General features: G+C 52.0%; 2 protein-coding genes across 5 annotated transcripts in view; one reads left to right on the plus strand and one right to left on the minus strand.

Moving 5' to 3' along the window:
* Window positions 1-25,371, minus strand: part of BRAP (BRCA1 associated protein) — a 28,272-nt gene continuing 2,901 nt past the window's right edge. The window contains exons 1-12 of one of the 2 annotated variants that reach the window (XM_020802671.3): window positions 11,453-11,682; window positions 9,334-9,495; window positions 8,665-8,869; window positions 7,676-7,865; window positions 7,182-7,295; window positions 6,380-6,528; window positions 5,401-5,476; window positions 5,081-5,219; window positions 4,665-4,774; window positions 3,604-3,693; window positions 3,195-3,298; window positions 1-2,575 (exon numbers count right to left, since the gene is read on the minus strand). In XM_020802671.3, the coding sequence (XP_020658330.2) occupies window positions 2,215-2,575; window positions 3,195-3,298; window positions 3,604-3,693; window positions 4,665-4,774; window positions 5,081-5,219; window positions 5,401-5,476; window positions 6,380-6,528; window positions 7,182-7,295; window positions 7,676-7,865; window positions 8,665-8,869; window positions 9,334-9,495; window positions 11,453-11,534 (1,782 nt within the window). In that variant the 5' untranslated portion in view covers window positions 11,535-11,682 and the 3' untranslated portion in view covers window positions 1-2,214. Of the gene's footprint in view, window positions 2,576-3,194; window positions 3,299-3,603; window positions 3,694-4,664; window positions 4,775-5,080; window positions 5,220-5,400; window positions 5,477-6,379; window positions 6,529-7,181; window positions 7,296-7,675; window positions 7,866-8,664; window positions 8,870-9,333; window positions 9,496-11,452; window positions 11,683-25,371 lie in introns of those variants that run through there. The other variant, XM_078381816.1, reaches the window with a different exon arrangement.
* On the plus strand, window positions 11,751-25,264 carry ACAD10 (acyl-CoA dehydrogenase family member 10). 3 transcript variants are annotated; one of them, XM_072983618.2, is made up of 21 exons: window positions 11,751-11,907; window positions 13,390-13,585; window positions 14,367-14,515; window positions 14,850-15,044; window positions 15,591-15,749; window positions 16,122-16,281; window positions 16,365-16,506; window positions 17,278-17,346; window positions 17,466-17,647; window positions 18,043-18,193; window positions 18,675-18,820; window positions 19,113-19,286; window positions 19,995-20,371; window positions 20,753-20,893; window positions 21,643-21,780; window positions 21,954-22,044; window positions 22,802-22,960; window positions 23,524-23,696; window positions 23,830-23,973; window positions 24,238-24,315; window positions 24,517-25,264. In XM_072983618.2, the coding sequence occupies exons 2-21, from the start codon at window positions 13,399-13,401 to the stop codon at window positions 24,676-24,678; spliced, it is 3,177 nt and encodes a 1,058-aa protein (XP_072839719.2). In that variant the 5' UTR covers window positions 11,751-11,907; window positions 13,390-13,398; the 3' UTR covers window positions 24,679-25,264. The 3 variants fall into 3 exon arrangements, with proteins under 3 accessions (XP_072839719.2, XP_072839720.2, XP_020658326.3); XM_072983619.2 differs by lacking the exon at window positions 11,751-11,907 and adding an exon at window positions 11,923-12,040; XM_020802667.3 differs by lacking the exon at window positions 11,751-11,907 and adding an exon at window positions 12,315-13,122.

The following is a 25,371-nucleotide window of genomic DNA, read 5'->3' on the forward strand; positions in this document are numbered from 1 at the left end:
TTGTGCAATCTTTAGGCAGTTTAATAGAAGTGTCGTTGCAGGTGTGACAGCAGAGTTCACATTTTTTTTCAGAAAGGATACACACCTTGAGGCCTCTCTCGTGCCAGCCAAACGCCAGACGAGCTTTTCAAATAAGTAAGTCCACTTCCAAATGCTCAGCCAAGGGTTGGCCGACCTAGTAGTGGCCACGCTCAGCTGACAAGCAACATCTGTCAGTTAGAACTACAAGGGTCTCCTCTCTCAGCCTCTAAGCAGTTTTGGACTACAAACTTTTTAAAAAGCAATGCATGAAACATTCCAGAGTAAACACAAGCCTTCTGTAGAAATAAACCACAATCTTGAGCCATGAGACCAGCCCCTAAAACTGGGACAAACGTGACGCCGAGAATCTTGGCTTGCATGAAGCCTACCGACAGGTCAATTCTTTGATAAAAAATATACTTTGGAAACGATTATTATCGGTGCTTTCCGTATTCCATTTTTCTAACCCTGGTTTCTGAACGCTAAACCTCTCCTTTTTTTCCCAATTAAACCTCTTTCTTCTCCAGATGAATATTTCCACCCACCCTCCCTCCAGCTAGCACACCACTTTCGGCCCTTGTCTCCTAACCCCGACATCAGGGGGAACTGGGAGGAAACGGAGGAGGGAACACAACTCCACGTTATAAGAGAGATGCACCCACTGGCAAGAGTGAACCGCTCGCCCCCCAAGCTGCAACACTGTGAACAAGAATCCCAAGCATTCCTCCCGCAGCTAAGCAACTCTGCCATTTGGGGAAGGGGGGAGGTAGAGCTTTATTCAAAGAAAGGTGGGTCTTTTTGCAGAAGAGAGAGAACGGTGTTTGTTCAGGCAGGATATGAGCCCACCGTTTAGGGACCCAGCCATTCAGAGCACCCTTAGCTGGCAAGAAGGTGACAGCACATGGGTGTTCAAAGAGCAAATAGAAAAAAAATAGGGTACCCACTTAAGTGATGGTTATTGGAAGGAACCAGAGAATCTTCTAAGCCCTCGTCAGCTGCTCTGGCATGGCATCTCCCTCAAGCGTTTTTTTCTTTAACTTTCAGGGTTCTTAAAATTCTTCAGAGCCACCTGAAATTCTGCTGCCTGTTAAAAGCTAATTTGAAAAGACACCTACCAACTGTCAAGCCCACCCCACTCTCCTCCTGCCATTCTTTTTCATGAAATGCTCCTGCAAGGAAACTGGATGGAAAAAAAGGGTTAAATTCCACCGCTCGCTCTACATTTCCATGCGCTCATTCGCAAACTGGCGCGGTGTGTTCGGGAATCTGCCGGTTGGGAGGCAGCAGAGGGCGAACAAAGCAGAGCCGCCACACCGTGGAGGAGGCGAGAAGAGTGAAGGACACCGGGGTGCGCAACACATTAAACCAGCCCCTCTTTCCCAAAGCAGCTCTCCTAAGGGTGGGGTACATGCGTAACCTGGTACGATGCAGTGTCACGGATCAAGGCAGAAAAGCAACCGGGTGCCGAGAAGGGTTTGGAATGAGGGAGCAGGTGCAGTCATGGGACCCTGTTTTCGCTCCAGCGCCAGAGAAGGAGCAAAGAGATCAAGATGGCTCTTGTATCAGCAGACACGCTCTCTCTCCGCACTGAAAAAGTTCAGTGCCAAGGATCTGGGACAGAGCAGCTTCCTCGCTGTGGTTCCCCCCCCTCCGCTAGCAACCTTACTGCCCCCCCTCCCTGGCCTTCACGTCGGCCAAGGATCCTGAGAGGAGAAAAGCCCCCCCCCCCGAACGAAGACCTCACACCCAGCTTTCAGAAGGTGTTGCCAAGGCGTCAGCCTCCCATCCCGTTCCACCCGAAATCAAAACCCGAGGCTGCGCCATCATTTCCGACAGTCTGTACTTCTCAGAAAGAATTCGAGCCAACGTCTCAGTACACGACAACACGGTGGTTCTCAGGTAGGCAGCAGCGTCAGGAGGAAGGGAGGAGCAGGGGTGAAGAAAGGGCCGGGCAGCCCAAAAGGATTCACGACGTGCTACCTAAGGAGGAGGGGACCACGCTCGCACAGGGAAGGAGTGCTTCGCGGCGGCTGTTTGCCGTGGGCCAGTGCAACGGGACAGGAAAGGATCCAGGAAACGGATAAGCGATCCCTCACTAGACTCTGGTGCCTCTTTTTCATCCGGCAGGCAACTCCCACGGGAAGGGGGTGTGTGCCAGGTTTCGGTCAGGTCAACCGCTCCCAACCTCCCTCTTCACTTGCCTCGTTTGCCTCGGCCCTTCCGGGAAGAAGGCTTCCCCGGCCCCCCTGCCGATGACGAGCTGGCCGAGGCCATGGCGATATTGATCTGTCCGTCCTGGATCTCCTGCCGGGCCTCTTCCGGGAGGTGGCTGATCTTCTGCTGGGTCTCCAAGTAGAACATGACGTCTCGGAGCTGCTCCTCGACCTCTGTGATGTGCAGGTCCTTCTGCTCGCAGGTCTCCTTCAGCAGCTTCTCTTCCTCCTTCAGCTTGGTCTGCAGCAAGAGCTGATTGGCCCTCAGGCACTTGTTCATCTCCTGCTCCTCTTTGAGCTCGGAGCTGAGCCTCGAAACCTTGGCGTTGAGCTGCGTGCACCTGGAGAGGCGAGAGAGAGAGAGAGAAATGGGCTGATCCTCCCGCCCCAGCCATATCTGAACTTTAAACTGGCTTCCTTGCTAAATTTTAGAAAAGAAGATTCTTCTTCTACTTTTTAGTAAAAGGTTCATAGGATTATCCAAAGAAAAGAACTGGATTAATACAAGGGAGGGTACAAACTCTTCTGAGACTACGAATAAACGTCTTGCTAGTGGTGCATAAAAGACAAGTCTATTAAATCTCCCATAGGGAGATTTGTTTAAGGCAGGAGCAACGTGAAGACATTCAGAGATTCCTTGGTAGAATCTGACAAACCGATCCCCTTTCCAAGCATTCAGGAACCCACGCAATGGCCCACGAGCCCACGCTGCCAGACACACTTCGGAAGGAGCAGATATTTATCAGGTCAGCTGATGGAAAGGGAGTCTGCAAAAGAACGGGCCTTACAAGAAGCTGCTACAGCATTAAGGCAGCCCTGGGATCCACCAGGGAAAACTAGAGGTGAGGAAACCAAGTGCCTTAAATCAATACATGCACACACACACTCTCTCTCATTGTCTGTCTGTCTGTTTTTAGAACCTTCTCTTTTCCCAGAAACCAACACCACCCAGTCACGTACTTCCTTTCAATGGCTTGTTTTTCCTTGACTAGATCGTTCAGCCGCTGTTCGAGGGAGTCGCACTTCTCAATGGTCTCTTTGAACTTAGTCTTCATGTTGTTAATCTATTAAAAAACACACACACATTAAAGAAAAACACTCAATGCAAGCAGGCCAAAGTGCGCACGGCTGTCCTCAGTTACATAGTCCAGGATTCTGGACAGATTTGAAAAAAAAACCTTAGTGACTTCCTGGGGATATATTTCAAAGCGAGGAGGACACACAGAGAATGACCAGCGGGAGAAGACCCCGCTAGACTTGTTTCCCAGAATGCCCGAGATGGCGGCCCTCCTCATTCCAAAGGCAAAACTCCCAGATCCATGCTGCATCCGGGCATTAAATTCCTCGCTAACCTCTGCAATGAACTCACCTCTTCGGCCGTATCCTTTTCTATTCGGACGATCTTGTTCTCCCAGTAGATGCGCTGCGACTCCAGCTGACTCGTGAGCAAGTAGGAGTACTGCGGAAGGGGAACACAAGGAACAAGGAGGTCAGACTGTCCACTCCGCCAGAAGCAAAACGTGTTTTCTGCAGGGAGAGCTCCTTCCTTTGTGTGGGGCTGGAGGAGAACGATGTCCTAGAAACCCCACATCTCAGCAAGAGATGAAGACGGAAAGGTCTATCGCTTCCACGGCCGGTGCCATCTCCTGCACGCCATGTTTTGTTTTCCATGCTTGGCCAATTTCTTCAGCGCTCCACAGCGGGATGCGATGCACCCCTCTCAAGGGGAGTGCCAGAGATCGCTGCCGTGAGCAAAAGGAGAAACACGGAGACAGCGTGGCAAGGAAGAAAAAATGCCAACGCTCGGTCGGCTTCTCCAGAACAATTCGGAGGAACACGGAGTAGTGTTTGGACCGCAGTACCCAGAAGCCCCCCGTCAGTGCGGTCCCACAGGCGGGGATTTGGGGAACTGGAGCACCAAAGGCTGATAACGACAGAAGACACCTCACTGCTTCTCCATCGACTCCAGAGGATGAATTCAAATCACCCACTCAACTTTTAAGATGGAACATCTTGGGACTAAAGGCACTCCAGAGGCCTTCTCTGGGCCAGAGCCCTCCCTATGGATCAGACCACAAAGCTCATCATCCTTGATCAACAAGGGCCACCGTAGCCCCAAGGCTGCTCAGACGTAATATATATGTATGTGTGTGCTGGGCCGTCAAGTTGGAACTGTCTTAGAGCGACCCTCAGAGGGTTTTCAAGGCAAGGGAGATGTTGGAGGAGTGATTTGACCTGCTGTGCTTTCCCAGTCAGTTTCCATGGCAAAGTGAGGATTCAAACTCTGCTCTCCAGAGTCCCAGTCCGTCACTCTATCCACTGATCGCTAACGGCGAAGGCCTTCTGGGAGTTGCAGTCCAAGAACATCCAGGGAACCCAGGCTGGGGCCGCCTGTTCTAGAGGAGCCTAGGCAAAGCAGCGCAGACCCACCTCTAGTTGCAAGGCATCAATCTTCTCCTCTTGACACACGTCCCCCTCGCACTCGTACTGAACCAGCTTCCCATCCGTTTTGCTGGCCACCAGCCGGTGCACGTAATTATCTAGAGATAAAAGGCAACAACCTGGTGGCTATCTGGTAAACATTCCCCTTGCTGGATTTAGAGTTAATTCTTAGAGAGCTCAGTGGCTTAAGGCCTCTGGCTATGGAGCCAGAGGTTGGGACTTCGATTCCCCCCCCCCCACTATGCCTCTTTGACACAAGGCTGGACTGGATGATCCAGAGGGTCCCTTGAAAGCAGCTCTGAAGCCAGCCAGAAGGGACGATGAAGGATAAACCTCCGACACCACCCACCGCCCAGAAGGCTTTGCCCATGCCAACCCCCACCAGCATAAGGAAGAGGGAATACCTCCAGCATAGTCCCAAACTCGGTGGTTGGTCAGCTGCATGGCGTAGGTGTGCTGGGTCTCCTCAAAGTGCTTGTACGCGTGCCGGCTCACGTAGCGCCCGCATCCGATGTGTCCGCAGATCAGACAGATCCACAGGTTCTGTGCAACCAGGGGGTGGATGGGTGGGTATTAATAGAACCAACAACATTGGGGGGGGGGAAGAACTCACGCGTTCAAACCCTGGACCATTTTACAAGAAATTTAGGTCCAACCCAACAGGGCTGAGGTTTTCTACCCAGGACACAAAGACATCCTCTCCACCGTCCCAGACCCCTCTCACCTCCTGGACTCCACACTCAAAGCACTTATTTTCTTCCACGGGTTCTGGCGTTTGGCAGTACCTGCACACCGGACACCTGGAAGGAGAGGCGGAGGACGCTGTTATAACTTCGGTCTGTGGCTGTGGGGGCGGCTCGGTTTTTAAAAGTTTTCAGCCTGTCCTCTTCTGGGGCACTTTACAGAGAAGCCACAAATAAACAACACATTAAACTAACCATCTCGCTCCTGATGTTCCCCCCCCCCCGGTGATTCCTCTTGTCCTTGTAACTTGGTGCTATGTTGAGAAAGTAACTAGTTACACAGCTCTCACTACTTATCCGCCCCCATTTTCCACTACTTTTTCATTGGAAGGCTCTTCTAAGAGAATGGCATAAAGTCCCTGCTTCTCAAAAAAGCTTTTCAACAGGTTTTTAAAAGCCACTTTCAAGAAATAATTAGAAAACGCCTGCTTGTTTACCTAATGAACCAACTCTGATCTGTTCACGGCACTCTTTTCGAAATGTGACATTTAAGATTTTGGGACTTTAACAAAAGTATGTCCTTTTCTGGACTACCCACAAGAGTTTGGCACACAGCCTGAAGAAAAGGAATGATTATCGAAAGCTCACTGTCTGTAGTTGATTTTTTTTAAAGTGGATTTTTTTTAGGAGCATCACCTGCTCCTACATTTGTATTGTTTTGGAGGTCACACGGCCCTTTTCTGATTTGTTACCCTCCTGTTACACACAAACATAACTAGCCACAGGTGCATAAGTTACTTGCAATATTTTACTTCTGTGTTCTGAGCTGGTCTCTGCTGGTGGGACTGTATCAAAATGTTAGCATCTTACAGATTCCAGAGAAAGACCAGCTATAAAGATACTGGAAGGAAAACCCTCCTGCTGTCTCACTCCCGTCTGATTTTGCCATGGCGTGCTTTCCAACCTTAAGCCACAGAAACACACACAAACAGAGAGAGAGAAAAAAAGTCAGCCTCTTACGTAGTGTCCTCCCACCGCTGCAGACACTGGCTGTGGAAACTGTGATTGCACAGTGTGGTAAGGATCCCGTTAACGGACTCGTCCATCCGTTCCAAGCAGACCGTGCACTTCGGAAGCTCGGTCAGATCCATGACAGGAAGGCTGGCTCCCTGTAGAAAAAGAAAAGGACATGCCTGGTTATTCATGGCATCATTTAATGGCTACTCAGGGCAGCTTTCCATCTGCAAAATATCATCCCGTTCCACCCCCACCCCCCCCGTCAACAGGCAAATAGCTGATAAAAAAAAAGAGAGAAGATTCCAAAAGGATAGCCGGGCTCTTCTGTCATGGCAAACAGACCAATAAGCCCCTTAAAAATGCATGGCATTGGCCAACTTCAACACCTGCCCTCTGTTATGGAACTTCCCGCCAGGTTCCAGAGAACACAAACTGAAATGTGTATGCTAAAGCAGTGAAGGATGGATGTTCAATTGTGCAAAAAGAAAAAGAAACCCACAAAGAAGAAAACATCAGAAGCACCAAAACGGCATTGCATCGCAACGATCATTTCTAATGCTTGTTACAAACCACGAAAAACAGTTTCCATGTCATCGAAGGGGCGGCCCCATTAAATCACTCCAAGGAGTTCAGAAAAAGAGGAAGAATTTCTAGTAAGAGGATGTTCTTGGACTTAAAGACGGCAGGTCTTTTTCTTTTTCGCTTTAGATTGAAAAACAGTCGACAGGGCTTATGGACTTTGAAGACTTTCGACAAGGCTGCCTTCCCGGGAGAAAGGTAAGGGAACCGAAGGGGGGAAACTTACGTCTTCCGACTTGAAGACCTCCGCCCTCTCCACGTAGACCAGTTGGCAAACATCTTCTTCGATGGAGTTGAACTGCCGGCCGTTGCAAGTCATGTAGAAGCTGTCCGCATCTGCCTACGGGCCGGTCGAAGGAAGGAGAGGAACAGGTTTAGAAGGAGGGACAGTTGAAGTACGAGAGGCCAAACTGAGTCAGAATTTCCCAGGCATTCACACAGCCCCCCCCCCCTTCGAATCAGGACGAATTTTGCCTTCAACACCCCTCAGCACCTTGGTTTGGGCTAATAAAATATGGGCTATAAACATAACCCATTATTGGATACAGCACCCTTCTGAAATGCCCAAGGGCCATTCCGTCCAGAGGGCACAAATTTATTTATTTATTTAAGATACTTTTACCCCGCTTTTCCCCTTTAAAAAAAGGGCCTGAGGCCTTACACCCTTTGGAGAACTACCTCCCATTCAGCCGGAACGGCGCCTGATCTCTTTGGCTCTACCTGAGTGCTAAACTTGATCAGGGCCATGTACTGGTTCGGGGTGGAGTCCCGGATGATCTTCATGTGTTCGATGACTTCGTAAAAGGAAGCGACAAACTTCATGAGGTCGTGGCTCGTCATGGTGGCGGGAACGGTGAGGACGCACAGCATGGCGCTGCGGCGCACGTCCTCCTTCAAGGAGGTCATCTTGCTGCACAAGACAAGAAACCAAGCTGGCCAGGAAGCTCACTGAGGCTTCAGAAGTGCAAAAAACCCAATAGCATCAGATCTCAGGTAAAAAGGGAGCTCTGTTAAAGGCTTCCAGGAGGAGCACAATTGTTGTCTGTCTAGAGGGATCTTCAGGAATGAGGCCGTACTGCTAAACTCAGTACTTCTGTTGCTTTCCCCCCAAAATGGAACTACTGATTTTTCCCCCAGGACTGGGTAACAAACCCCACCACATTCAACCGGCCGAGTGTGACTACGAGAGTGGGAATAAAATGTATCTGGAAGGTTATGAGGTTGGGGAAAAGGCAACCAAACCAGAACACCCTCCCCATTCACATAAGGCAACAACAACAACAAAAAGCTCTCAATAATTCTGGCCGGTGTCCACCCCTGCATGAACTCAAACAGCCACCCAAGAAGTTCTGAGAATCTTCTTTAACAGATAAGGTAAGGCATCCTAAGCAGGTAAATTCACAGGGGAAATTTCCAGAAGCAAAAGACTGAAGCCCATTACTATAAAGCAGTGGTTCTTAAACATCCTCCATCCAGCTTAGTACTGTACTACACCCTCAGACGGAGGGCACCAGCTCTGTTGAATCTCTACCACTGTCTCCCACTGGCTCCTTCTTGCTCCAGACTGCAGCTTTCAGCTGGGGGGGGGGCAATCCTGCCTGTGCCGGAGCCGTGGCCACAATTCTCTCTTATGAGAGCAGGATTTACCTGCCAACTTTTGTCCTTCCACCCAGCTTCCCCGAGCCCTAGGAGAAGACTCCCCTCCTCACTTTGTCTTGTAGAGGTGCATGATGCCGTGAACAATTTCAACAGAAGGATTCCCGCTGAAAAAGGAGATCTGGTCCGGAAGTTGCTTCGAAGGGGAATCGGGCGCTGCCGTCACGCCCTCGCTTTGGCCGTCGTGTTTACTTCGCTCCTCCGGGGAGGAAGCTTCAGAGGCTTTGCCTTCTTCTTCCATCGCTGCTTTCATCTCATCTTTTTTTCCCACCCAGAAACAAACAACACCAAGAGGTGAGGAATTTAGAAATACAAATACCCTACTTGCCTCCCCCCAACCTTCCCCCAAATTCAATCTCACTTCTAAAACACTGTTTTCAGATGTGATGGGGGGGGGTAATCACTACAGGTCCACTGGAAACGAACATGATACTTCTTAACCCCAATGCATACTCTCCAGAATATTTCCATCACAGTCCCTGGGACCCAGCTGGGCAGGGCAGAGGTGTGTGTGTGTTTCAATGCCATTCTCATTTGGCCACCAAGTCACAGTTGATCAGACTGAGTTAAAGCTGGTCCAAAGGATGCTGGAGGTGCAGAGCAGCTTACATCCTCAAATGCACACCTTTGGTTCCAGAATCCACCAGCCCAGATCATCACCCCGGTAAATTTTTGCACGACCTGTTGAGAAACACAGAATATTATAAAACACGGAGAAATACCTGCATCAGGCTTTATCGTCTCGATGATCATGTCTGTCATCTCCCTGCGGCCGATGTGCTGATGAATGATGGCTGCTCTCTCCACAGGCGCCTTGCCTTCCAAAGAGGCAGTGGCTGCCGCAAGCGATTTCTCCTGGATTTCCTCATCAGACATTTCAGTGGCTAGGCAAAAACAGTGATTCACATCCTTTTACCATTGCTCCCCGCAACCCAGAGGAAAACAGAAGGAGCCCCATAAACTGGCAAAACCTGACGGATGAGATCCTTTAAAGGCTGCGTTGAGGCTATTAATTCACGGAGCTTCCTTCACGCCTCCCTTCCTACCTATCACTCCCGATCTTCATCACTTGAGCTACAACATACCGATGACCCAGTTTAGCAGATTTTCAGAACCACTTAAAAAAAAACAACAGGCAACCAATTGCTGGGATGCACCTTGTTACACAAACACACCTCTCCACCAGACAGTGACAGATACCTCGGCTTCTGGGCAATTCAGTGAGAAGGCTCGAATCCCATTTAAAATCTCATGGTTGAAAAAAAAACACCTTAATTTTGTTGGTCAGCTGCCTTCACCATACTGTTCAAACAATATAAATCTATACATTCACAACATACCATGACCTACACAGTGTTTAAAACTCTGGAATCAACGTGCTGTTCCTCTGTTTTATGTTTGCTTGCTACACATCAACATAACCTGGACCAATTTCCATAGGAAGAACTACTAGTAGGTCCACCAGAACGCTTTCCATTTCCAGAAACACTGGCCAAAATGTGAAGACCTGCCTGTCTTTATTTACACAGATCTAACACACACATGGCATTGAGGGTTCTCCCGTGAGTGTAACTACAATGCAACGCCCACTGGTTCCAAAACAGCCGCAGCCCCTCAAGACTATTCAGCAACAGCTACTGAGATGAGCCGTACCTGAGGGGTGGGGAGTGTGGGGAAAATAGGACAACAACAACAACAACAACAAAAAGAGACCTAGCAGGATGTAGTGAAACACGGCTAAGGAAACTCCTAAACGACTTTGAGAACAAGGACAGCAGAAAGGCCAACAGTAGCTCCTGCGAGTCTTCCATCCTGCTTGAATAACATCGATTCTCTTCCCATGGCCTGAAGCCAAACTGCAAGGGATATGAAATTTTGAAAGATTTATTACATCTAGATCCAGTATGTCATAAACCCTAAATATAGGGAATCAGAACCACCACCTACTCTTGCTCGTTTTATCTTTCCACCTCTTGTCTTCCAAGAGGCCCCTAAAGACTTCTATTTTTAAAAGTTAAGGATCCATTTTCCTTGTAAGCTCAAAGGACAGAAGAGAGATTGAAAACAAACAAACCCGGGTGGTTCAAGTACAAACGGGCCGGGGGGTGGCGGTGGCCATGACGGTAGGCAGCCTTTCAGGTGAGAAGTTGACAGCACCACCACCACCGGCAGGAGCTTTCCCCAAACTGGGGGGGGGGGGGATTAGGGTGGGGTTCCGTTAATTATACCCAATCCCACCGACCCCCCCCCGGGTCACAACCTGATAGGCCACGGAAGGAGGTTAGAGCAATTCATCAGAAGGCCAGGCCAGGGGGTGGTGAAAAGCCCCCTCCATTTATCCAACCCATCCTTTAAAACAAACCACCCTTTTTGCCCAAATTAAGCAGGAGTCCCAGACTCGGTGTCTTCTCTGACCTGCCCCCCCCCGTGCGCACTTGAGGCTTCTTCCACGGCGCCCAGCGGACTGAGGGGGGGCAACTGGGAGATGGCGGCCGACCCGAAGGCCCCTTGTGGGTGGTGGGTGGGAACCCCCAGATAAAGAAGGGGTGCGTGTGGGAGGGTGGAAAAGTACGGCAAACAAATGCTTCCCCCCCCCCGCCCCGTGGTTTTCTTGGGTTTACAACCCCTAGGGAGGTTCCTCGGGGGGGGGATCTGTACTACAAGTCCCATAAAGCTCCAGCCAGCTGGGGCTTATGGGAGGTGTAGTCCCCACAGGGGTGGGGAGAGTCTGGACCCAAGGGAGTTGAGAGAAGAGGAGGAGGAGGAGGAAGACCCGCAGGGCTGAGAGAAAAAGCGGTGGGGTTGCCACTCCTAAGCCCATCATCCCCTTCTCTCCCTCACCGGCCGCGCTGTAAGGGAAACCGCCGGGCAGGGGCGACGTCTCCGCCAGCTCCAGACGAAGGACCACCAGGGACACACTCATAGGGCCCGCCCGAGGAGGGCTGCCGGGCCGGCGGGGCCCGAGCTGGGACGGCGAGGAAAGAGGAGGAGGAGGAGGAGGAGGAAGGAGTCCCGGCCGAGAGCGCGGCTGAGGCTGAGGCTGCCACCCCCACCAGGACGCCGTCGCCTCGGTATTGTGAGCCACTTCCGCCTCCGCGCCCTTTGACCTCGCCTTACGTACGGCGCGTGACGACGGAAGAGGAGGAGCGACGCGCAGGCGCGGAGGGGTGAAGGCAGTAGAACCGCCGTTCTAGCCTCTTCGCCCCGTGTTGAGTTCTCGCGAGATCCGCGGCGAAAGGAAGGGGCAGGAAGGACGGGCAGAGGGCCGACGGCGCGGCTTCGCGCGGGGGTCAAAGGTCAATTGGATGCTTGGGAGGCGGCGGCCGCGGAGGGGGGGGGGGAAGAAAGAGAAACTTTTTTGGTATTCTGGGGACCGCGAGCAGGAGAAGCTGCGGCTGGCTTTTTTTGTCCCCGAGGAAGAAGGGGACGGTGTGTGGCGGCTTCCTTCCACGGGTTCCCGTGCCACTTCCGCAGGCGGGGGACGATGGGAGTTGTAGTCTGCCCCCCCTCCCTCTCCACAGCCACCCACGTTGGGGAAGGCTGGCTTAGAGCTCTGAGCCTCTTGCCCCAAAATGCCCCCCTAAAGGCTCAGGCATCCTCTTAAGGCTGGAGGGGAGCTGCGCCCTCCCTCCCTCCCTTGGTGGCTCAGATCCCCCGGCCACCTCTCTTTCCCCCCATAAAAAGTAACTTCTTGTCCCCGAAAACAACTTTCCCCCCAAGCTATACAGTACTTTTTTTACTGAGAACCGAAGCAGAAACGCCCAGAGTTCAGGGCAGCTTGTCCCCTAAAAAGACAAACAGCGAAACCCCCAAAGGCAGAAATCTCCTCTGTGCAGCCCCACAAGGCATGGATGGAGGGTGACCCCCATTTCTCTCTCGTTTTGCGGGGTTCACCGTGTTGGCATGGCCCTTTGGGGTGCCCTGTGCGGGGCAGCTGGCTCGACCCGACGACCCCCCGGCCTATAATTCTGCGCCCCACCTGGGCGGAATCGGGTGGCCCAGCGCCGAGGGTGGGCCTCTTTTCAGCTTCCAGGGCCGGGTTAGCTTCTGGGGTGGGCCGTGCGTTCTGGAAGCCAAAATGAGCAGCACATCTTAGTCTAAAGCGTTCACTGCCGGGAGCCCTGCCTTAGGAGAGGCCTTTAGAACATTTTAGAAGGGGTGTTGGTGTTGGTGGAGAAGTCGGGTCTCGGCTCTAGAGCGGTGTTCTAGAAAAGCGAGGCGGCCACGATTTCACCCCCAGGGCTGAAGGCTCCCCACCCCTGGCGCAGGGACCCTTCACCTGCAGGCTGGAGTCCAGCAAACGAGAAAGATTTGGTCGAGTGGCTCCATAAAGAGAATGCCGGGAGGGTAAATTGAGGTGGATTCGGCCAGGGTTCAAAGTCCTCCCTGGTCAAAGCCTGGTGGTGCTGAATATCAGACGCCGGGGATAAGAAAACAAGAGGAAGGCAGCCACATTTATACTCTGGACGATCTGGAGGCATTTAACTGCTCGCTGTGGGACATAATATAAGGTACCAGGGCAAGAGGTGTCTGTCCCCCCCAATCTGATCCAGCAGGGCTCGGCTGGGCACCTTTTGTGACAGCAGAAAGTTAAAAGCAATAACCCTTTTAAAAAAAATAAACAAAAAGAGCTTGTTGCCGTAGGCCACCCTAGTTGATGACATGCAGAAGTCACAAGCCTTTGAAAACGGAGAGTCCAGCTTCTTCAGTAAGGCTGCCAAGCGGCTCCGCTTTGAATAGACCTCTAATGCGTTTTCACCCTCCTTTCCTTTGAACAGTTTTAGAAAATGTGGGCCGGGAGGTTTTTCCAAGCCCTCCTCGACCACCATGCCGGGAAGCCACGAATCCTCCAGCGGTTTCGGCTTAGATCTCTGACCTCGATGTTGGGGAGGAAGTCTTCTTCTTGTCCGTACAAAGCTGTCATCTTTGATATGGGTGGCGTTCTCCTGCCTTCCCCATTCAGAGTGGCTGCAGGTGAGTGTTTTATCCCTGTGAGTCAGAGGTAAGGTAGCCTTGAGACTTCTTCCATCGGTTGCCTTAGAATGGCCAAGGCTTTACAGCTTCCATCGCATGATGTGGAGTCTTGGAATGTTTTGCAATGGCCGTGGTTAATAACAGAATATATTCTCCATTTAGTTTCTTTCTGACCTGTCTGTGGTTTCGCTCTATACTTGGGCACTATGTAATGATGAAATTCTGGGTCTCCGTACAGGTGATGGCAAAGCCTGTGCAAAAATAATGCTCCTTCAAGTTTACGCAATAATATTTATTTATTTATTTGATTTGATTTGTACCCCGCCTATCTGGACTACCATATATATTAAAGTGTAAGGCCGAGGTTGGGAACTCCATTTCAGAGAAGTGCTGGGGGGGGGGGACACACATACCTGGTGGGCACTGCCAGACATGAAAAGCACTGATCATATTGTAGCTCAACATTGTTACCACCAGTAATTAAGCATTCTGACCTTCTGAGTTCAGGGGAAAACCTGAGTAAAACCTGGGAAGCCACCAGATGGTCCATCATCAGGAAGGAAGTCTAGCCATGTAAGGAAGATCAAAGGGACGGACTGAGACTTCATGACAGCCAGATTTAACTCCAGGGCCTGAAGTTCCCGACCTTCTTTTAATGTATTTAACTTTTCCGTACTTTTACTAGACAGGATGCACTTTCGATGCGTTAAGGTGACTTTCTCGTCCGCTTCCTGAAGACCTGTCTGTGTTTCTCACCAAGTCCTGCCTTCCTGCATTTTAGACTGGGAGGTTCGGAATCGTGTCCCCACCGGCACCATCGTGCAGGCGATAATATCGGGAGGGAAGGACGGATCCTGGATGAGGTACATGAGAGGGGAGCTGACACCAGCCGAGTTTCTTCAGGAGTTTGGGCAGCAGTGCTCCATGATCGTAAGCCCGTTTCTCTGCTTGGTTTTCAGTGGCCTAAGGGGCTGTCATCCTCAACTTGAACAAAAAGCATCATGACTAGGAACAAAATCCTGCTGTGCAAAGCTATGCTGGCATAAACCCTATCTGATGCTGGAAAGAATTAATTTAAACTCACAGAAAGCTTCTGACCACCCTTTGAAGTTCAGAGGCTCCCGAGGACTCCCTTTTGCCCTGGGGAAGTCTTTGGGAGCCTCGGGTCATGTGGGGAGCGAGAGGTGTGTGCTCCATGTAACCTCCATCAATTTCTCTCCCTAAACATATGTCTTGCCACAATTTCTCACTATCTTTCTTGCAGGCAAATGCCTCTGTTCCGGTGGATTCCTTCTTTTCCGAATTAACCGGCCACCAAATGTCAGAACAGCACCCTGTTATGACCGAAGCGATAAAGTGCATCCGATCTGAAGGGCTCAAGACCGCTGTTTTGAGTAACAATTTTTATCTGCGCAGCGGCGAAAGCTTTCTGCCCCTCGACCGAAAGCAGTTTGATGTGGTAAGTCGGCTGCGCACAACGAGAAACCCCAGGTGGTTTGTTATTATTGCCAAGGAATCTTAGCTGATGAATTTTGTGCGGCTTAATCAGCAGAGTTTGCCTCCCTTTATATATGAAAAAAACAATAAGGAAGATGAAGAATTAAAAGTGTCCTTATTTGTGGTGTGTGTGCCTCCTGTTATGCAATATTTCAGAAGATACATTCTATGCAGGATAGAAGACTGGGTAATGCTTCTAAGAGAAGCCGCCCCGAGTAGACGTTGTCTAGAGGGGCGGGGTAAAAATCGAATAAATAAATAAATAAATAAAATAAGAAGTCTAGTTTTTGTTAAGTGGTTTTATGAAAACAAACCTGCATTTTTCTTTTTTAAGAAGTCTGTTGGCCTCTGTTTTCTGGCGGGCTGACCTGCGCTGCCAGCCCTGATTCTGTCTCATATTCCCAAATCCATCATGGAAGGACAGTTCATCAGCTTCCTTGCACTTTCCTGCCTGCATTGCCTTCTCTCTCTCTCTCCCCTCCCCCCCCCGGGGGCCATTGCTTTCTAGATCGTCGAGTCCTGCCGGGAACGGGTGTGTAAACCAGATCCTCGGATCTACGAAATTTGCCTGGAGCGCTTGGGGGTTCCTGCCAAGGAGTCCATCTTCCTAGATGACATTGGGCAGAACCTGAAAACTGCGGGTCAGCTTGGCATGAAGACGGTGAAGGTGAGATGACCTGGGGCTTCCAGGGCTGTAAATCAGTGGCACAGCATAAGCTTTGTGTGATCCTGGAGGACAGGATGTGGCGATCATGACAAACAGCTGCTGGTACACTTGATTGTCTAATCTTCTAAAGCCTTTGATGGCCACCATTTTCATCTTGTGAACGTAAATGTCACCATTTAGCTATAAAGTCTTCTTTTTCTCTCTCTCGAATCTCCCGCTTCTCAGCTTCGTGGATTAACTCCCAAGTTTTAGCATAGGGTGTTCGGAAACATGATGCCTCTCTGCAGAAGCGCCCTCCTTGCTTGCTGAAACCTATGCTTGCTTTTCTCTGCTGCCTCTCTAACCCTCTGCCCCCCCCCCCCCCGATCTCAGGTTGAAGACCCGGCCTCTGCTATCCGCGAGTTAGAGAGCCATCTGGGTTTCCCTCTGCGGGCGTTTGCCCCTTACACGTGTCCTGTGCGGCCGACAATGGAGATCCCCAAAGAGCCCCTCGAGAAATACCTTAGGAATGTTTTAGGAGTTCAGGCAAAAGGTACGGGGATGGAAAGAGGGACACCTCCTGAATCCTTTGGGTACGTCTGCTCTCACCCACTGACCGTTTGTCCTCTCTTCCAGGGCCTCTGATGCTGCGACAGTTTAGCCACGGGCAGTCCAATCCAACATACTACCTCAGTCTGGGAGATTTTCAGCTGGTTTTGAGGAAGAAACCGCCCGGCAAACTTTTGCCCTCAGCTCATGCTGTGGAGAGAGAGTACAGGTGACAAGTTCAACGAACAGCTCTGGTCAGCTTCACTTGAGCCTATTGGTACCCGGAGACAGAGAAAGCCGAGGGAGCCGCTGCATTGCTCTATATGAAAAACTCTCCAAATTTATATTGATTTATTAGAGCAACCAAATACGTTTTTTAAAAAAAGATATGTGCGAGCTTTTGAGTTCGCCATGTGTCTTCCGCAGGCCTGAAATTACAAAAATCGGTTGAGCGGGGGGAAAGCTGGCTTCGAAGGCCTCACATCCGCATGAGGTGGAATGAGGGTGATGCTGTATTCGAATTCGTGTGAGGCTCTAAGCAGGCGATGTTTCAGCTTTACATTTTGCCTGGCCTGACTCCTAGGAGTGCCAGGAGGAAGAACAGCGGAAAAGGCTGACGGTTCACGGTTAATGTGACAAAATGGTTAGAATATGGAAGTTTTGCATTTCACAGAATTCCTTTGTAAGTCTGCAAATATTCTGTGCTACTGGAAAGCATGCTTAGTCATTCGCTAAACACAAGGTGGCTGAACGGAAAATATCCATTCTGGAGATTATTTTCATTTCCTTGCTGGAATATCTCTGTTCAGTCGTTTATAACTCTGTTGGCGAATTCTCTTTATGCCACAGCCTGTGAACCTTCCCCCCCCCCCTTTTTTTTTTGGCCCCTTGTAATATCTTCATATAGTCTGCATACTTTGGTGCGTTCAACAGTTTAAAACACGGAAAAGCTCGCATCAGATCCTCACAACATGAACTCATGAACTCTCTTCTGCTCTAGGGTTATGAAGGCCCTTGCTGAGGCTGGCGTTCCAGTGCCCAAGGTCTTGGCCTTATGTGAAGATTCAAGGTGATTTGATTTGTGTACGTTTGGGTTTTTAAAAGCAGCCTGAATAGCCGAGCCCGTTTGTTTTCCCTCTGGAGGTCTGTAAGGTAAAGGCCTCGTTCCTGTCTTTCATATGGCCTCAGCATCATCGGCACCCCTTTCTACATCATGGAGCACTGCAACGGCCGGATCTTCAAGGAGCCCGCGCTTCCAAAGCTGGAGCCGAGCCAGCGGGGTGAGATTTATAGGGCCATGAACGAGGTCCTCTGTAAGATCCACAGCGTAGACGTGAAGGCGGCTGGCCTGGAAGACTACGGGAAACATGGTATGTCAACAGCGGGTGCGGCTGTCCAGATGGTGTTGGGACTTCTGCTGCCATCATGCCCCACCTTTGGGCTAGGCTGGCTAAGCCTGATAGGATATGTAGTCCCCATAAAATGAAGCCTAACTAACTCTCCAGATTGTCATCTCTTTCTGGATTATTTTCCATGGTTTTCCCTGTTGGTTGAAGGGAACTCAGAACTCGTACAGGCAGCTCCCTGACTTCCCTCAGACACAAAACGTGTCCCAGGAGAACAGCGGATGAGCTGGTCTTGACGGTGGTCCCTCCCAGGGTTGATGACAGTTCCTTTCTCAGACGATCCCAGTGGAGCCTTCTGGGAGGCTTTTGGGCTGAAAAGTAGAGGGCTGTGGAATGAATGAATTAAATCAACGTCGTAGGTCACTACATTGAGCGGCAGGTCCAGACCTGGGGCAAACAATACCGGGCCACCGAGACGCACACCATCCCGGCCATGGAGAGGCTCCTGGAGTGGCTCCCGTCCCATTTGCCAGCCCGCGAACGTCTGTCCGTTGTGCACGGAGATTTCAGGTACCGATGGAACCAAAAATGCTCCCTTTTACAAATTGTCCCAGAGTTCCTTTAAAGCGGAGAGAAACAGAGGGGCTGCTCTTGCGCTGGTTGTCTTCCAGGTGTTCGTTAAAACATCTGTTTCTCAGACCTTTTGGAGAATGCGCAGGGGCTTCCTTGGTCTTTAGCTGCTTGCTCGTACTGCTTTTATTACATTTCAGCTGATATTCTTTTATCTGTGATTTTAAGTATGTTTACTTTTGGATACGTGTCCTCGGCAGCGGGAGGACAGAATCAGTAGTACAGAGGCCATTAACGATATTAAGCTGTTTCAAATCTGTTGTGAATGATATACGTATATTTTAAACGGCTGACATCCTAGCAGAACGTGCAGCAATGAGGAAAATACTGTTTTTAAATAAGCCACGTCGGTTGGGTCCCCTTGCAAACGGTCGTCCCCCAGGATTTCTCTCCAGCCTCTTGCCTTTTTTTCCTCTGGCAGGTTGGATAACCTCATCTTCCACCCGGAGAAGCCAGAGGTGGTCTCCGTCTTGGACTGGGAGCTTTCCACCCTGGGCAACCCTCTTTCTGACGTGGCGTACAGCTGCCTGGTCTACTATTTGCCCTCTCACTTCAGCATCTTAAAAGGTTAACGTGCATATTCCTTGAGCATGGGGGCAGGGAAACACCCATGTCCAAGCAACACAAACTTGTGGGTGTTTCCTGGGAAATGGGAGCCGTTTTCATCGGAGCAGGAAATCCAGAGCGTCTGCGAGGACTTTGAGTGGCCTGAAGAGCAAGAGACGGAGCAGGTCCTAGGCACTGGGGTTCTTTCCTGCACAGAAGCAAGCGGGAGACATCTAGTTGGGAAGGTTGGATTTTAGCTGGGGCTTTGAGCCATGCTTTGTGAGATGATGATAGTGACTTTTTCCTCTTGTAGGGTTGAGGGACCTCGATCTTCACCAGCTGGGCATCCCCACAGCCGAGGCCTATGTCCAGATGTATTGTGAGCGCATGGGCATGCAGCCGGTGGAGGACTGGAACTTCTACATGGCCTTCTCCTTCTTCAGAATAGCTGCCATCCTGCAGGGAGTGTACAAGCGCTCACTCACAGGTGAGACGGCAAGACCAGCGGAGCCCAGATTGGCCACACGTGGGAGGTAGCCGTGCAGGCGGGGGAGAGCGTGGCTGTTCCCGAATCTATACTTAAAAGCATCTTCTACAGCAGTCTAGGAGCAGTGAAGGTGTCATTTTAAATCGTCTGTGGGCCAAACAGTTGATACTTTTTTTAAGCCACTATTTTAAAACAGAAAGCATAATAAAAAGCAGCAGGATAAAAAAATAAAAAACCCCACCACATTTGAAATAGGATGGAGCAAAGGAACAGCCTAAATTGCAGCTCACACAATGTGATGGAATCCCTGGGCAGATAAAAAGGCTTTTTAAAAGCGCTGGGAGGGCCACCCCGTATAACACCATCCAGATCAGGCCCTGAATCAGCAAAGAGGGTGCCACAGGATCCTAGCCTAGGTGCTCTGTTGGCGGGGGGGGGGGGCTCTGCCAGCAGCCAGGCTTTGGAGGGGAAACGTGATGAAAGGACGTCTCCACCTCCACCTCCTGAGAGAAGAATCCCTGGAAACAAAATCTCCAGTCCTAACCGTCGTCAAATGGGGAAGGACGTACGGCAGAGATTTCGGGCCTCCCGGCAGCTGAGGACGTGGGCTCTGGTGCCACGTTCTCCCCGCTGGGCAGAGGGCTGCGGGTGGAGGGGGGCGACCCAGGAGCCGCAGGGGCCTAAACCTCCTTTCTTCTCTTCCAAAAGGTCAGGCCAGCTCGGACACAGCCAGAAGCGGCGGGAAACAGGCCGAGTTCATGGCGAACCTCGCCTGGGACTTTGCCACGAAAGAGGGCTTCCGGGTCTTCAAAGACTCCCCCGTCTCCCTGCCTCCCAGCCGGCCGTTCAGCACATGGGCCGACTCGAGGCGATGGCAGCCAAGGAGGGACTATTCCACGCAGGCACCCACGTCCCAGTCCCACTTGGTTCTCTCTCCCGACGGGCTTCCAAGTCATGTCCAGGATTTGTATCGCAAGCTCAAAAAGTTCCTGGAGGCCCACATCTACCCCTCCGAGCAGCTTCTGCGAGACCACCAGGCCTCCTCGGAGAGATGGACGCCCCACCCACTCACAGAAACCCTCAAGGCAAGTCCGCCTCTCTCGGTGTGCATCGGCGCTTGTGGTTTTGTCCTCTGAAATCCTGGGATTTGTCGTTTGAGGGGCTTAGAATTCTGGGCTTTAGGGCAGAACAGAACGACCTTGAGCATCAGCAGAACCTTCAACAGGTCTCACCCGGACTATACTTCCCAGGATGGAGCCAGGGGAACGAAAGCGTTACCGAACTGCTGTACGTCTGAGGTGTGGATGCCCGCTCCGGGAGGCACAGCCCCGGCCTGGCTTCACAGCTGCTGCTGATGGCGATGCGGCAGCAGCGTCAAATGTTTTAGTAGTTTTCGTTAAGGACTTCTCCGAAGAATAAGCAAGCGAAAACTCGAGGTGCCCCTCATTCTTCTTCTCATCTTTTAGGAGAAGGCCAAGTCTGAGGGTCTCTGGAACCTTTTCCTGCCTCTGGAGAGTGATCCCGAGGTGAAGTACGGAGCAGGCCTGACCAACGTGGAGTACGCCCACCTGTGCGAGCTGATGGGGACGTCGGTTTATGCGCCCGAGGTAGCTGCTGAAGGGCCCCAAACACAGGGCTCGAGTGCTGTTTCCATCCTAGGAGGGGGTTGCCCCACAGACTGGGAGGGAGGCCTCCCTTTCCCCTTTGTCCCGCAGCTGTGAGACCAGAGGAGACCTCCGGCTTGCCTCTGCCGGTGCCCGCCGCTCCATTTCCTCTCCCTTTCTTCTCCCACTCCAGCTTTTTCTCTCGGTCTCCCCGTTGCCCCGAGAGCCTGTCCTTCCCGCTCACTCTACCGGCCCAGCGTGGGTCATCTCTCCACCCTGGAGGCTGTGCCAGCTCTGCCCTCTGATGGAAGTGGGCCCAAGACCCCTGACCTTCCCAGGGGCTTCCCCCCCCCCCTCAGCGTCACTCTAATCTCAGTGCCAAGAGAATGGGCGGGTCCATGTCTTAGGAAGGGGCTGCTGGGCTTCGGGGGGGGGGGAGATGATGCTCGTTGCAGGCAGAGGGTCCCCTGCCCAAGGTGCAGCGTTTCTCGTAGGAACGTTCTTAAGGCTGCGGTTGCTGGGAAGGCTCATTCTCTGCCAGAGACCCTGGACAGTGAGCTGGCAGGGTAGACCGTCCTGTGGGGTGAGGTGGATCAAAAGACGGGCCATAGGTCCTTCCTCGCTCCATCAGGAGATGCCGAGGCTTGCACCGGGAACCTTCTACCTGTGAAGCAGGGGCCCCTCTCTGAGATCCAGCTTCTGTCCTTTCTGCTGCTCCCGAGGTGGCCAACGTGTTGCTTGGGCTCCTCTAGGTGTTCAACTGTTCGGCCCCAGACACCGGCAACATGGAGGTGCTGGTGCGTTACGGCACGGACGCGCAGAAGGAGTGCTGGCTGCAGCCCCTGCTGGAAGGCAAGATCCGCTCGTGCTTCGCCATGACCGAGCCGCAGGTCGGTGGCCCCGCTGGAGGACCGTGGCTCTCCTTGTGGGTGGGACAGGAGCCTGGAGGCGCAGTCGGATCCCTGGGGGAGCCGTTCCAACCGGGTCAGGGTCTTCTGGAACTGTTGTGTTCTTCTTTTTAATGAGGACAGGTGATGTTTTGCTTGGTTTCCCCCCCCCTCAGGTTGCTTCCTCTGATGCCACCAACATCGAGGCTTCCGTTGTCGAGGAGAAAGACGCCTACATCCTGAACGGGCGGAAGTGGTGGATTTCAGGTCTGTCCCCAAACAGCGCTGGCGTGGGTTGCAGGGCTTCCTCTTCCAGCTGCCGCTTCATCGTACTCGAGATGAAGAATGCGAGGGGCTTCTCAAAGAACAGGCTGTGTGTGTCCTTTGTGTGGCGCTTGCAGGTTCTCTGGGAGGGGGAGACACCAGGGGGCACTGCCTAGAGGCTTCCTCTGAGAATGGCTCCTGTTCTCCCAGGAAGGGAGAACCAGAGAAGGAGCAATCATCCTACAAAGAGAATGGCCCAGGCTTTCTGAAGCTGACGGACTCTTCCTCCTTAGGATTCCTTGCTGCCTGGCGAATACTGGCAGCTGCACCCCAAAAACCTAAGTCAACAAGCGTCTAATTTTTAAGACAAGGCGACAGGACTTTGGGTTGTAAGATGAAATACAGATTCTAATGCCTGTTCAGCCTTGGGCACTCACTGGCGGGTGGGGTGGAACTGGAAGAACCCACTCCTTAAATCTCTCACTCGAAAGCCCCGTTAGGATCTCTGTAAGTCCCTCCTGACTTGACGCCACATAACTATCTTAAGTTCAGAACTGCAACAGTACAGGAGGTGTGTGGCTCTCGTGTGCCTGACTGGGCATCTTTCCGCCTGCCCGCCCGCTGCGGCTGAATCACTGCAGTGCCGCCTCCTAACAGGGCAGGTGAAGAATGGAGAGGGCAGGGCTTAGGGACCCAGAGCAGGGGCGCACTCCGACGTCCCCCAAGCGACCCCCGGCCCTCAGCCCTTTCTTCCTGGCAGGCTCCCTGGACCCCCGCTGCAAGCTCTGCATCTTTATGGGCAAGACGGACCCCACCGCTCCCAGGCACCAGCAGCAGTCGATGGTCCTGGTTGCCATGGACACCCCGGGAATCACCGTCACCAGGCCCCTCAGTGTCTACGGCTTGGAGGACGCTCCAGGTGAGGCAGGGCTGTAGCGCTGGGGGTTGGGGCAGGGTGGAAGGGCAGGCCTCTGCGCAGGTCGGACGCCTGCCTTACAGACCAAGGATCCCCTCACTGGGGAGACCGTCTCCTCGGACGGCGCCGGGAGAAAAGGACCCTCTTCTTCAAAGATCAAGTCATGCGTCACGCCTGTTCTAGTGAGATTCAACCAGGGAGAGAGGCGGAGGAGAATCCATCTCAGACCGACTTAGAATCCACCCAGATTGTTCAAGAGGAGGTTCTTGATCACGGCAGGTGTTGGGAGAGCAGTAGGAGGATCAGCCTGGGGACCAAAAAGGCAGCTAGGACTTCCTTTCGTACCAGAATACGAAGGACGGTATCTCGAGTAGAAACGCCTGCCTTGTCTGAAGACACTTCTGTCATTTGGTTCCCTGGTTAAAAGGATGAGGAAGCAGGTGATGGAGAGATCCTTTTGTTTTTGGCCACAGTGCATAGAGAAAAGTGCTTGCTAGGAAAAACAGGCGGTCTCATTAGAAGGCTGCTTCCTCTGTTTCTGATTTGGCGTGTCCCTCCCTTTCCAGCCGGCCACGGGGAGATCACCTTTGAAAACGTCCGCGTCCCTAAGGAGAACCTCTTGCTGGGCCCCGGCCGAGGCTTTGAAATAGCCCAAGGCAGGCTGGGCCCGGGAAGGATCCACCACTGCATGAGGCTGATCGGTTCCGCGGAGAGAGCGCTGGCTCTCATGAAAGAGCGGGTGAGCAAACCTCGGGGGGGGGGGGCGATCCAAGCTGGGACCTCCCTGGATCGTAGCTGGCGCTGGCCATAGGATACTGACCAGAAAAACGCCCTTTAAAAAAACTGGAGGCCCTACCTGTGCTCGCTCACAGGTAGCCTCTCGTGTGGCCTTCGGGAAGCCCCTGGCTGAACAGGGCACCATCAGGGCTGACATTGCCGAGTCCCGCATGGAGATCGAGCAGGCCCGGCTCCTTGTCCTAAAGGCCGCCCACCTCATGGACACCGTCGGGAATAAGGTACGACGCTCAAAAAATGTGGGAGGGGTGGTCGTATCCTGTGGAAAGGAAAGCAATTGATCTGGTCTTGTTGTTGTTGGGTTTTTTTTAACCACAGAGTATGCACCCCATGATGATCTTTCAGGTTATTTCCCAATTTAAGATTCTAAATTCAAGTTAGATCATTGATTGAGGGGTGGGTGGGGTCTCCTCTTACATACGTGGCAAAGCCTTCAGCAAGGGCCGACCAGCTTATCATTTTGGTTTGCGTTGGCGCTCTTGCAGGAGGCAGCTTGTGAGATTGCCATGATCAAAGTGGTGGCTCCGAGGGTGGCTCAGCGTGTCATCGACCGGGCGATCCAAGTGAGTCGTTGCGTTGGTGGGCTCTTCCTTCCGACCCCCGTCCGGCTTGCCTGACCTCTCTTGCTGTCTTCTCCCACATTGTGGCTTACCCCTGCCCCACGGGGGACCTAATTTACTCCGCTGAAAAGCTACCAGAACCGCAGAACTGCAGTTTTAAAGATTTGCTGGGATCTTTCTTTTTTCCCCCCACTTTTCTTGCAGGCCTTTGGAGCCGCTGGGCTCAGCAACGACCAGCCGCTGGCTCAAGCTTTTGCCTGGGCACGAGCCCTCCGCTTGGCTGATGGCCCCGACGAAGTCCACCGGGCAGCCGTCACTAAAATGGAATTGAAAACAACAGCAAAGAGAGGACCGGCGGCGGATTGAAGTCCTGGCGGCTGCAGTTGACATAAAAAGAGTCTCTTGGATAAAGGGCTCCGTAGACCAAGCGGGTCTCTTTATGGTTTGGCCTCCCAACTGATTTCTCTGGGTCGCTGCAGCACACAGAACTCTGCCGATTACGGGCGGGTGGGGAAATAGATCGCAGGGAAATGATGCACGTGAGATTCAACCCAATCCTCACTGATGCTGCTTGGGTTGTGTGTCCTTGAATATATACTGGGGGAACACCCAGAATTCACTGACAGCTGGAACCTTTCTGTTTTTCTCGACTGCCAAGACAAGAAAGGTGTTTTGTTTTGTTTTTTTGCCCAGTCCCCTTTGAGGAGACGCGGCTACTATGCAAGCCAACATTTGTCTTTATATTCTGCTTTTCGGCATCCTTTTTGGTGGGGGGGGGCAGAGAAGATGTTACTGATACCACCCACCATTATTACCCCCACCCCATGGACTCTGCCAGACAACTGTTGTCCGGTTTCACACCCTGATGGCCATTCACTGAGAGATTTATCACAAGAGTGGAAATCAACAGACTTGATTCTGAATTAGCAAAATAAACATGGTTGCCTTTGGATTTTTCTCCTCCTCTCTTTCTTTCCTCTTGTGGATTGCAGTTCGACACCCACAAGCGGACGTTCGTGTGTATCCAGAATCAGAAAGTTAGGGAGTGGGGGTGCGGGG

Source organism: Pogona vitticeps, chromosome 14 (assembly GCF_051106095.1).
Source record: "Pogona vitticeps strain Pit_001003342236 chromosome 14, PviZW2.1, whole genome shotgun sequence".
In the NCBI taxonomy this organism is placed as follows: domain Eukaryota; kingdom Metazoa; phylum Chordata; class Lepidosauria; order Squamata; family Agamidae; genus Pogona; species Pogona vitticeps.

Excerpts from the sequence above, each read along its gene's own strand:
- ACAD10 (XM_072983618.2), top strand. The coding sequence starts at position 13,399 with ATGTGGGCCGGGAGGTTTTTCCAAGCCCTCCTCGACCACCATGCCGGG. Across the intron at positions 15,750-16,121 it reads TTGGCATGAAGACGGTGAAG|GTTGAAGACCCGGCCTCTGC; the intron begins GTGAGATGACCT and ends CCCCGATCTCAG. Across the intron at positions 21,781-21,953 it reads TCGCCATGACCGAGCCGCAG|GTTGCTTCCTCTGATGCCAC; the intron begins GTCGGTGGCCCC and ends CCCCCCCCTCAG.